We start from the raw sequence: 13,077 nt of genomic DNA, 5'->3' as shown, positions 1-13,077 counted from the left end.
GGACATGGGGAAAAGGCAATCAGCGACTTGGCAAAAAGTGTCTGGAAATGTATGTTTGTGGGGGGGATTATTAGATTTTTTTTCTTTTGTTTCAAGGAAAAATGTCCAGATAAATCTAATTATAATTACATATTTAAGATTATGTTACAGACAAAGTTTTATCTTATTTTTCACATTTTAAGGTCATTTTCTTGTCAATTTTTTTTTCTTCTTTTTTCTTCTTTTCTTTTAAGTTTTTTTTTTTTTTTGTACTTATTTCTTGGAAATTTTGGGGCCATTTCTTGTTCTGTTGCCTTCTTCCCATTTTTTTTGAAGAAAATCGCGCCAATTTGCTGGTATCAAAGGGTTAAAAAGTATTATAATGTGAGCAGAATATAACTGATAGGATGAAAAAAAAGTCAAAGTCCTGTCGTTAAGTGCCGGACGTCCATTTCTCAGCAGTTCTTGGCCGTCTTGTTGTCACCTGCTGCTTTTTGCATGAACACCCCAAAGCATTTTGACCTTCATCCAGGTTCTCTGGCTGTTCTACCAACCCCCCTCCACTGCTCCCACCCCCCCAACTACCCCAACCCTTTAGACTGACAGCCCCACACTGTGCATAGAAACCCAGCTCGCAGCTTTTTCTTTTTTCTTTTTTTCCTCGCCCAAGTCAAGAGTGGCTCAGCTCATCAAGTCAGCGGCCGTTGGACGTTACTTCCACATACAAGCCAGCTAAGAAAGGAAATGCAGATGAGGGCTCCTGCAACCATTCACAGAGCTCAGGTCAATGCTGCTGCTGCTGCCAGTGGACTCGTCCCAGACAGCTCTCTGGCTTTTTGTTGATGGATCCCCCTTCTGCTCTCCATATTTCTCTCTTCCTCTCTGTTTCATGTCTCTCCACTGTCGCTCCGACTCAGTCAGATGTGCAGGTAAACGACACGCAGAAATGAGATATCACTGTAAAGTTTGATGGACTTCGGTCATTTGACTCATGTATCGTTTGTGGCGTGGATGAGGTGTTGTTTCTTAGATTTCACAAGTTAGTCTTTAATTTCACCTCTCTTTTTACCATTTTATCCTTTCAAGCAAGTGCTGATGAAGTGTTCCATACTTCATCACCACTTTGCCAATTCTTTTCTTTTCTTTTTTTTTCTGCCACGATTTTAAATATGTAATTATGATCATTATAATATAGTTTTTCTCTGGCTTTTTTCTTTTTTCCCCAAGAAACTTTTCCGTTACTTTATAATTTTTTTATTTTCTAAATGTACTAACTTTTTGCAACTTGTGGAACATTCCTCACTGTGTTTTTTTTAATCATTTTTATTTAATTTAATTTAATTTAATTTAATTTTATTTTATTTATTTATTTTTTTTTTTAAAGAAATCACTAATTTGCTTAGGGTTCAAAGGTTTAATATTTGCAGCCCTGCAAATACCCTGAAGATCACTGTTGTAGTTGGAAGTGATCATGCAACAGGCAGGAGAATGGTTTCCTTCCAGAACGTATAAATGAATATTTGCCATCTCTGTGTGTGATCCACCTGTTCATGTCTCACATCAGTTCAGCCCGTGGAGCACTCTGGTAATGTTTTTCAGCCTAAATCATAGTTTCCGTTCATGTTGAGTGTTGACCCTGTTTTGGGTCCCAGAACTGTCAAGACCGACAATTATGGATATAAACAAATCTTGAGTATCGCATAATTTAGTATTCTGTTTTCATGAACATCGAGATTCACTGTTTCAGACATTTAAGTTGTCAATTTCTAAAAATAAGTCACATATAAATCATTAATCTCCCGTGACCTTGTCTACTCAACACATGACCCCATGCTTGCCCCCGACCCCCAGGATGAAAACCCGTGGCCTAAATGTTATGCCGTGTCATTTGAAAAACTTGTATCTCCAAAATATTAAGACTTAGAAGCCTAGAAAACAATGTGTTAAAGAAATGTACTTGTAACATGATGTAGTAAATTTTAAAATGACATTTTCGAATATCATAGAGATTCATTCAACTCATCTGTAAATATGAAACACATCACAGCTTCATTCTTTTTTTAAATACATTTTTAAGATATTTCACACATAGGCAGCGGTGGAGGAAGTGTTCAGATCCTTTACTTAAGTACTAATACCCCACTGTAAAAAATAAAGTCCAGTATTGAAAATGGTATTTATATATAAGTAAGTAGGCTATAATGAGGAACATTACTTTAATACTTTAAATATAGTCAAAGTATTAAAAGTAAAAGAAAGTATCTGATCCATATAAATCTTAAATAAAAAAAGAAACTTTGACTCAAACTCTTAAAAATTGGACCTACTTTGTTTATTTAAAAAAAAAATTGTTTGCTTTTTTGTATCAGTCAGCCAATTTATTAAATGACTAATCGCTTGAGCTGTATTTGCATTAACTGTTTGATGGTATAATTTATAACAAAACGTTATATTTTATAAACTTCTTATGCTTTTGATGCAGAAATCATAATTTGCAAAGTAACAAAAGCTTTCACATAAATGTAGTGCCATAAAAAAAACTAACATTTTCCTCTGGAATGTAGTGAAGTATAATGAGACATGACAAGAAAACACTCCAGTATCTCAAATTCACACTACTTATTGTACTTAGTTACATCTCACCACTGCGTGTAGGCCAACATGATAGTGCTGTAAATGAAATTACATTACATTTTTTATTATTATTTGATATGAGCTACACTTTGTGGAAGACATTTGTGCACTGTATTGTAATATTTTCCATGCACTTTAAAGTAGCATCAAAGATGGTGAAAGCTAAGCTTTTGATGCATCGTGATGATTTTATGCATCGTTTACAGTTTATTAGCAGGTGCTACTTGGACAGAAATAATGTAGAAAATGCAACTGATTTCACCTCTCCATCAAACAGCCTCTATTATGTAATTATTAAAAATATTTGAAAGTGAAAGCTCAAATGCACAGGTGTTTTTTTGTGCACCATAATGGAATAACATACGTGATGACATATTGTGTGCAGTCTTGAGGCGTCCTCGATGTTGTGTCTGTGGTTCTCTTATTGTTATGCTAATTATTATTATATTTCAATAACACAAAACGACTTCATAGAAACATATTTTAGGCATTTTTTTCCCTTATATGTGATATATCATTAAATAATTCTCCAAAAAATACACATTTGCATTGTTGTCCTTTATTTACCATCACACCATTATGATATAAATTATTTACATGTAGAATCATAAAAAAGAGTATTTCAGCTGAGCGGGAAAGAAAACAACTAAATGTGTTTTATTATTTGATCTTTAAAAATCCTGATGTCAAAATCCCATCGTAGAAAACAGCTGCTCTTTCTGTAAATATTCTTAGCTTGTATTTACACTTTTAAGGCAGAAGTTTGTCCAGGTTTTAATGCAAGAAAAAAAACCTCCTGTAACATAAAAATCAACAGAAACATTCACTGCATCGTATAAGACCACGATTTGGTTTGGGATCCATGTGAAGTCCTTTCACATGGAGCATTCAAACAGAAAAAGTTATTGCAGGAAAAATAAGTTATGTAAACAATCCAGAGCCCCATTTCCAACATGGCTATAGATGTTCAGTGTATTATAAATAAAAATAGAACTGTCTTTGTTAACAACAAATAAAACCTTGCCTATTTTCTGGAACATTCGTGTGAGAGCCTGTAGTATATTGTAGTATATAGGTCCATGGTTTGGCCGGAGGGTGCGGGGCCAAAGTCAGCAGACGGATGGAGATGAATGGAAAGAATGCGCCTTGTTGATGAGCCTGGCTTTGGAACATAATAGGGGGGGAAAAAAGTGTAAAATTTGACTGACCTTTCTGGACATTTCAAATAAAAAAATCATAACAACATTCTGATGTTGATTTTTTTTTTTAGCACTCTCTTAAATGACATAAATTCACTTGGAGACTGGAATGGGCTTGTGTTCAGTGGCGCGTGATTCACATGCCAGTTATTCTGTGGGAATGCGTTTGCTTATTAACCCTTTGCATCCGGAGCAAATTTGCTTAATTTCCGTCAAAAACACAGGAAGAAGGCAATGAGCGACAAGAGAGGAAATGATCCAAAAAAAATAGCAAGTAAATATTTTTTTAATAATTAATTAGTTTTTTGTTTTTTTTTTACACTAAACGTAATAAAAGAAAAAAAACACAGAAATGACTTGGAAAACAGTGCTTAAAATTGTAATACATTTTTAACATAATTTTAAATATGTAATTATAATAATTATATAGTTTTCCTAGTGTTTTTTTCTCTTTTCTTCCTTTACATTTTGTCTAGCTTTATGAAAAAATAATAATTTTCTAAATCTACTAATTTGTGAAGAATTTATTACCAAGATGCCCTTTGCCTTTTTAACATTTTTTTCTTTACTAAATCACACCAATTTGCTCAGGGCTCAAAGGTTGAAATTGTGAAAGGCGTCTGAAGGCAGCACAAGGAAAAGTGATGTTGCTCCAGGTTTCAAAGGGTTAAACAGTGTTTGACCAGACAGCTTTTATGAAGCACACCTTTAATTCCACATATAAAATGTGTCGTTACATTCCCAAATGTTGGCGCCCATTCAAAGGCTATAGAAGGCTCCTCTGACACCAAAAAAAAAACCCAACACATCTGCAGGTAAACACTCACTACGACAGACACACACACACACACACACACACACACACACACACACACACACACACAACAGTCAGAATGAGGAAAAAAGAGCAGAAAACAGCCAACAAAGTCAGAAAGAACAAAAACACGAACAGTAGGCTATTTTCATTAATTCACAGTTCCCAGAATGCAGCAGAAACAAATCTTTGGATTTCAGCATATAGTTTTTCATCATTAATAAAGTTTCTCACACACTGACAGGACGCAGGGCTGCAGTGTGTGTGACGGCTGTCCACTCCACTTGTCTCATTTCTCGAGCTCGTGGTGCACTCCTATTGGATGTTGTTGACTCACTTTCCACGCCTCCAAAAAAAATCCCATCACAGATATGTTTTCTGTGTTTGACCTTTCACCCTGCGCTACAGTTTTAAGTTTAACATCCTTTTACAGTAACACACAGGCCTTTATGTTCACTGAAAAAAAGAAAATCATTAACTAACTTGAAATAATTAATTCAGTCTGTTACACATAAATGAATTCAGTTCTCGCAACTCAATTTCCAAGCAGTTGTGTTCACTGAACTCGATAACTTCCTTTGAAAAAACTTATTTCAGTTGTGTGTTACTTATTGAAGTAATTATTTCAACAATTCCCTTTTGGGTGGTGTTTTTTTTTTACAGAGAAAGGACTCAATTTGTAACTAGGCTCAAATTTTCCAGCTGCCTGATGTCAAAGATGGTGTTTTAAAAAGAAAAGCCATTGAATATCTGTTTTCTGTGCTTGAATCATCCAATTTGACCTCCTGCCCTTCAAATTTAAAATTTAACATCACTGAAAAATCTGACAAGATGATCTTACTTAAAATAATCTTGGAAACTGATCGCCTCCAAAAAGAGATGTAAATCTAACTATTAAATCTATTTATGTTAACTTTATATCTAACTGTTACATTTCCTCAAATTTAGCCATATTTACTTGATTTTGTGAAGTTCTGGCAACTTAACAATGACGAGTGGAATGACCTTCTTTATAAGTGCAACTTCAATAAACCAAGTTAATCTGACCTAACTTTGTCATCACTCGGAGGATCTGCAAGTTCTGTTGTTCAAGAAAAAACAAACATGACTAACTAGTTTGCAACCAGCAGAATACAGATATATAGCACAATGTACTTGGTTTACTGAAGTTGCACAAACTTAGAAAGATTAATTTAATTAAACTTGTCATTTTTAAGTTGCAGCAATTTCACAATTTTAAGTGAATATAAGTAAATGTTATGTAAACACAATTAGATATAAAGTTAATATAAAATAAGAATCAGAATTATATTTACTTACATTTTTCAAGACAGTTGGTTTCCTTTTTTTTAAAAGTAAAATCAACTTGTCAGAATTTACAATTATAACTGAAAAGGTGCCTTATGAGTTTATTAGCTTAAATGTGATGTCGGAGGGCTGAATTTTTGGAGCTCACATATCATGGTGACAGTTTGGAAACTTTGGAAACATAAAGCTTAAGTTCTGTCCACAGTTTGATGTTCACATTTGACCTTGATTTGTCCTGGTGTCCAGCTTTTTGGACTTCAGTTTGACCTAACAATTCATTAGAAGTTTGCTATATTGGATGTTTCTTTATATAAAAAGACTCCTGTACTTGAAACTTAGGTTGGCTGAGATGTTACCTGATGTTAAAAAAACTCACTGTAAAATTAAAGCATTTGATTTTACTTAGAAAAAAAAAGTTGGTGTCCAGGATAAAAGTTGACTGAATTTGAGAAGACAAGTTAAGGTCATTTTGTAATACATACAACTCATCTTCTCAAATTCAGTCCACTTAAATTTTTTTACAGTGTTACAACGATGATCCATCACTGAAAGAAAGAAAAAATGAATTGTCAACCAACTTAAAATAATTGCTTCAATCACCAATAAATAACTCAATGTCTTTGTGTAAATCGAACTTGATAACTTGATTTGAAAAAACCTAATTCATTCATGTGTTATTTTAAGTTGGCTAACATTTCACTTTAAATGGCATCATGGAATGTCAAAATAGTGCTTGTAAATTTGCAACTAATTATCTCAAATCATTTAAAACATGTGTTTTGTCCCAGTATTAAATGGTGGATGAAATTAATTTTTTAATTGCCTCATCTGGTCACATTTTATCTGACAAATAATGAATGATTTTACCAACACCATTTTCTTAGCAAGTGGTCGCCAGTTTTGAGATTGGCCGTTCCTTCTGAACAGACCAGACCCAAATTCTTGGTGCAGCCTAAAGACAGCTGACATTAGATGTTGCATAGCAGTTCAAAAGTGTCCTCAGTTGTCTTTTATTGGACATCTGATGGGACAGAAGTTATGTTTTTTTTTTTCATCTACCGTAGGAAAATCCAACGTCACATGAACGCAGCACCATGTTTGACTCAGATTGGACACCGTCATAACTACAGCCCTGCGCGCACACACACTCGCACGCACTCAAAAGACAAACGCAATGTCACATTATCGTCTCTGGTTGAGTTTTAAATATGAATGCTGGTACTGAAGTGATTTTATTGCATGTTTCAGGACCCCCCACCCCACCCCTTTCTCTCTTCCATCATGTCCCCGCGTGTCCTCTAGTCGCTGTCTGACTTGCCATCCTTGGACGCGGAGTGGTTGTACAGTCCCTGTGCCATCAGGTGCAGCGCCAGAGAGTTTTTATTCCCGGTGGCTTTCTTGATTTTGGCCCGTTTGTTCTGAAACCAGATTTTGATCTGAGACTCGTTTAGGCCCAATTCCCCGGCCAGGCTCTGCCGCCGCTGCTCCGTCAGGTACCGGTTGTTCTGGAACTCAGTCTTTAACCGGTGCAGCTGCTCCGCGGTGAAGGCCGTCCGGGGCCGCTTGTCCTCTTTGCTCGGGGTCGGTGTCTTCTTTGGTTTGCGGGATCTGGGCCCTTGGGTGGGGGGTGCAGACAAAAGTGACATCCAGAGGTTATAGTCAACACTTTAGAGCTCTCTTACATTTCAAAATCACAGTGTAACAACGAACACAGCTGAAACAAGAAAGTCCCTCTAATGAGTCTTCATGCGTCAGGATACGCACACACAAAACACCTGATCACACCTCAAAAGCACAGGTAGCCTCGAACACTGGACAGTCCACAGGAACATGTCAACAGAAAGGTTTCACGTTTGTGTCAAAATGTAGAAAGTTTCAAACTGTTTTCATACATCAGGATAAGAAGTTAGCGGGCGCACAGTCTGAAAACATTTTGTTTTTAGAAAGATTTTAGTAATTATCTGGAAATCATTGAGTAGTGCGACTTATTTATCCCACGGGTAACAGATAACATAGCAGCTGAAGGGAACTAGTTCGTGCTATTATGTTAGCCAGTGGTGGAAAAGGGTTCAGATCTTTGTTTGGGTGAAAGTTAGGTAAAAGTCCTGCATTCAAAAAAATAATTATATGGCATGTAATTTTTAAGCACTTTTTCTTGGTCATTTTCCTTTTTTCTACTTGACAAAAAAAGCTTTTAAAAAACGAATTTTCAGTCATTTTATATTGTTAATTTTAATTTCGTCGTTTGTTGCTCATTGCCTTCTTCCCGTGTTTTTGAAAGAAATCACACCAGCTTGCTTGCTCAAAGGGTTAAGTAGAAGTGCAAAATATAATTTGCATCAAAAATCATTTAAAGTACCAAAAGTAAGGGTACTTATCATACAGAATGGCCCTTTAATATATATATATATATATATATATATATATATATATATATATATATATATATATGTTACAGCTGGTAGATAGACCTGTTTTTAAATTGCTGGGCAACTTGTGAATCACACATTAGAACTAGTAGTAATTAGTTTATTTATATTATATTATGTATTGTAATCTGCATTAACAATGTAAAGCTGTCAAAAAAAAAAAAAAATAAGCAACAAAAAATCCAATGTTTGCATCCAAATTGTAGGGTAAGTGAAGTGTAAAGTAGGATAATAATAATAACAATAATAATAATAATAATAATAATAATAATAATAATAATAATAATTACTATAGCACCTTTAAAAACAGAGTTTACAAAGTGCTTTGAGGAACAAAGCAAAGCAAAAGCAAGAAATCCCAGAAGCCAAACAGTTAAACTAATGTTTAACAAGAGATAAGATGCATACTAGAAATAACACAGACAAGTAACACCTCAAAGTTGAACTTCAGTACTCGAGTAAATGTACTTAGTGACATCCCAACTCTGACATTAGCTATTTGAATGTAGTAGGGTATTTATATTCCCTTTTATTGAAACATAAAAGGTAATATTTAAGTCCTAGTAGAACCAGTGGAAGTAAGGCTCAGGAGGCTTTGCAGGGCTCCTTCAGCTGCTTTGGGGTCCATGAATAATTTAATATCATTTAATTTAATTAAGAAAAGTTAGGGAATGTATGCGAATAGAAATTATAGATACGAATTCCCTTGGTTATGATTATTATTCTACAGCAAAAATGATCAACCAATCCCATGAGCGGAATACGTTCCATGTGACTTTTCTTTCATAGGAACCTTCATGCTTCATGATCTCGGTCATACTTGTAAGCATTTCATATCTGAAAGAGGACTGTCAATGTGAACTGAAATATTCTCAGACACACAACTTTTGATTCCAATCATAACTGTGAGGAGTATTTTTATATGGCTGCCTGTCCTTCTGTTGCTGCAGACTTTAGTGAGAATGAGAGGAGGAGGAGGAAGGGTGCAGATGGGGGTGGGGTTAGGATATGATGGAGGATGGGGAGTTAGGCGCCTCTTTCCCTCCCTGTTACCATAGGAACTCCATTTTTAAAAAGTAGTTTTCCATTTTAAAAAAAGGAGATAAAAACATAAGCCGTTTTTGTATCTGTAATAAAAACGTTTCGAACATGATGAAGTCAAATGATGAAGAAATGCAAAGACAGATATATTTCAGCTTTGGTGCGTAAAGAGTGAAAATAAAGCAGGCTGAAATCAATTGTGCCACCCAGCAGTTTATCTACAGACGATAAGATGTGTTAATAAACCCATTAAAATTAAGTTAGAATTATATTTTTCCCCAACATTTACACCTTCTAACATTTCATGTAATCTTATATAATGCAAATATTTACTAATTTCTACCAAGTTGTGTTAAATGGGCCTAATAATGGAGGGGAACGCTGCAGCCTCTGTGACCTCTCTGAAGGCCCTTTGTGGTCATTTCCATAAGCTCGAGCCTGGACCTCGATGGAAACTTTTTTTTTGTTTTCCCATGCAACAATAAATGTAACGTTTCGGACTGTTTTCGCATCGATCGAACGCTCCTTCGATAGATGGCGAAATCTTTGTCCGCTTGTTTGTTTTTAGCAACATTATTTAACAGCTGAACGCGTTTCTAAGTCACCACAAAGGAAAAGTCCAAGTGCACCATGCGTCCACGTTCCAAATAAGTCCGGCCTGAAGCAAACATTTTCCTTTATTTCATAAATTGGAATTATATTTATTTAAATGGAACAAAGCTGGAACAAAGCTGGAACAGCGCGCTACGGCTAAAGCAGTAAAAGCTTTTTTTGGATTCTGAAATGCAAAATGCGTAAAATCCAAATATTTTACTGCATATTGATAACAAATGTTGGACATGTTGTCAATAATAATAATAATTATTATACCATTAATTGTTTGGTTGGCGGGTGAAAAGGTTATGAAGTTGTGTTCATATCGAATCCTTGTCTTTTGGGACACACACGGCCCTCACTTTTTTTTTGGAATCCCCCCCCATTGTCAAAAAATATGCTAATGGAATATCAACAAAGAAGACGGAGGAACAATGGCGTTAAACTTGGTTTTACTTCACTTCTGCGCATTTTTAACTTTACTTTCGACTTGTTTTTAATTTTAACTTATTTTTTGTCACAGTTTTCGATAACCGTGCGTCGTCGTGTCCACTTAAAAGTCATTTCAATGCAAAACCCACACCGAATACCATCCAAAACAACTCAAATACTTTCCAATTCGCGTTAAAAGTAGTTTGTTCGAGGTAAAATAGGCTTGTGTATATTGCAGGAATGTTGCTTTTATTTTTTATTAGACTGAAAGTATGAAATAATTAGGATATGATGGCGCAATAACGGGTTTGTCAATTGTTTAAAGTGATATGTCTATTAAAGGGTTGGGGGTCGCACAGCTCGGAGAATGGCACTCTCTTTTTCTAAAGAATCCATCTTCAATTATTTTAAACTTTAAAAATGATGCAATTCGACTTTTTTTTCTCTCTAAAGACCAAAAAATGATATGTTTACTGTAATTTTGACTTTTACGCGCGTTGGAATTACGCATTAAATCGGCCCTTTTTATATATTTTTCATTTTCTTTATTCACGTAACGAAAAGTAGAATTATTTTTGCACCAACCTGATGACGGGCGGTCTGAGTAGCGGGTACAATAAACCCACGCCGGCCACAGCATCGGCTTGGCTGCAGGGGCCGCGCTGGCCTGGGGGCTCCGGCAGCGCTCCCCGCCGCCCCCCCGGCCCTTTCCGGCCACCTCCCCGGCTCTCAGCTCCGCTCCCCGGGCCTCCGGATGCTGCTCGTCGGATGCTCCCGTGTCCCTTTCCTCGTCCTCCTCCTCTCCATCCTCCCGGCCTCCTGCTCCACCCTGCTGCGGATTGCCAGTTTTGGAGGACTTTCTCCCTGTCAGCTCCTCTCTCCGGATTATCACTCCCAGACTGTCTCCCACCAAACTCCCGTTTTTCCTCTTTCGGCCGAAGTCTGGTCTCAAAATGTTGTCGATGTAGAAGTTGGTGATCCGGTGGGACTGTTGGTTGCCCGGTGGCTGCAGGAGAGGCAGGATGGCCCGGTTGGACTCCTCGCCGGAGTCCTCTGGGCGCTCTGCGTCTCGGCGAGCATTTTCTTCCATAATGATGAAGCCTGATCACACTCAGCACCTCTGTCTCTGCGCCCTAAAAAATAAATAATCCCAATTTGTCCTCTTCGATTTATGATCAATTAATGACTATATTTTGGACTCAAAAAAGAAAAACGGCGATGACTAATTCCTGTTTTGATCTTATAGTTTATTGTTTCTGCTGTGAAAACGCGCCTCTTGTGAATTTGACAAAGAAAAATCATGCTTCAGTTTCTGGTAAAAGCCTCCTCCTCATGGCTGGACTTGGTGCCTAATTTAATTTTATTTAAAAAATGTCAAAAATAGTTAGAAACGAAAGGCTATTTATTTTTTTCCGGCTCCCTGCACACAATTATTGTTGCTTCCAGCAGAACTAAAGTGCCCTGATAAAGACGCGGCTCAAATACTTTCACTACGGATTTTGGTTCTCATTTATGATTGGCTGTGAGACCCCGTGATGACGTTGTACTACGGCTCTCTCAGACACGTGCCTCGGACCAATGGAGGCAGAGAGTTGGTGTCATGTGAGGTTCCCGGAATTCCCTGGAGACGCACATTAATCCAATCCACCAAGCCAGTGTATGGTGCGTTCAGGGGACAGCGGACATTTATCATTGGTGTAAACATTTAAATGTGCTTGGGTCTTGATATGTTGTTGTTTTCATTGTTTCATCTGTAAGGTAACCTTGAGTGTCCTGAAAGGCGCAAATAAATACATATTATTGTTATTATTATTATTATTATTATTATTATTATTATTATTATTATTATTATTATTATTATTGACCCATTGAAACGTGGAGCAACATAACTTCTAAAGTAATCTTTAAACCCTTGGCAAATTGGTGCAGTTTCTCTCAAAAACATGGGAAATAGAGCAATGAGCAACTTTGGTAAGATATGTTCCCCAAAATCCAAGAAATCAGTAAACTAAAAAAAAGAAAAAGAAAAAAAAAGCTAAGGAAAAATGCTTAGGGAAAAAAAGAAGTGAAAAAAGTACATTTTCAGTTATCATAAAAACATATTTTCTAAGCATTTTTCCAAAATAATTCTCTTGTTTGTTTGTTTTTTGTTGTCTGTTTACTTACTCTTTTTTTAAAAACTAATTTTCCGATCATTTTTTAAATTTGGGACAATTTATTTTTTGGGGGGTCATTTTATTGTTTGTATATTTTACTTTTCTTTTTTTTGAAGTTTTAGTTCATTTTCAATTCAAAGGTTTAAAAACAAACAATGCATTCTAGGCAGAGAGTTAGGGTTGCTATTACAGGAAAATCATGTGTAGCCCAGCTTCCACGTCAACGGTAGCCCAGTAAAATCCCATTACATGAAAATGATTGGCATAGTAAATTTCTGCAATCTACAAATATGTTACATTTGTACGTCTCAAACGTATCATGTCAAAGTTTTTGGAGTGACGTATAAGTTGCCTGACTTAGCCAGCAATTTTTGGTTCTAAAACGTTCTGAGAACGGCACAATGCAGCGCTGTAGTAACATTTCCAGTGACAAGTTTTCTTTTTGTTCCCAAAATGTTCTTAAAGTCAGGCCTTTATTACATCCAGAAAAC

General features: G+C 36.2%; 1 protein-coding gene across 1 annotated transcript; it reads right to left on the bottom strand.

Annotated features, from left to right (window-relative positions):
- Positions 1–7,232: 7,232 nt before the first annotated feature.
- Positions 7,233–12,091, bottom strand: LOC121951998 (homeobox protein engrailed-2b-like). The gene is made up of 2 exons (XM_088085210.1): positions 11,016–12,091; positions 7,233–7,549 (listed from the first exon to the last, which is right to left on the bottom strand). Exons 1-2 carry the CDS (start codon positions 11,518–11,520, stop codon positions 7,233–7,235), a joined length of 822 nt encoding a protein of 273 aa, XP_087941336.1. The 5' UTR covers positions 11,521–12,091.
- Positions 12,092–13,077: the final 986 nt, after the last annotated feature.

The sequence above is a fragment of the Plectropomus leopardus genome, chromosome 12 (assembly GCF_026936395.1).
Source record: "Plectropomus leopardus strain MGB_pleo_1.0 chromosome 12, ASM2693639v1, whole genome shotgun sequence".
In the NCBI taxonomy this organism is placed as follows: domain Eukaryota; kingdom Metazoa; phylum Chordata; class Actinopteri; order Perciformes; family Serranidae; genus Plectropomus; species Plectropomus leopardus.
Note: the sequence above shows the minus strand (reverse complement) of the source record. Positions and strands in the feature narration are given on the sequence as shown.

What these genes read in the sequence shown, in the direction of transcription:
- LOC121951998 (XM_088085210.1), bottom strand. Translation starts at nt 11,520, where the DNA reads ATGGAAGAAAATGCTCGCCGAGACGCAGAGCGCCCAGAGGACTCCGGC. An exon ending in CTCAGACCGCCCGTCATCAG is followed by an intron (nt 7,550 to 11,015) that starts GTTGGTGCAAAA and finishes CCCCCACCCAAG; the next exon opens with GGCCCAGATCCCGCAAACCA.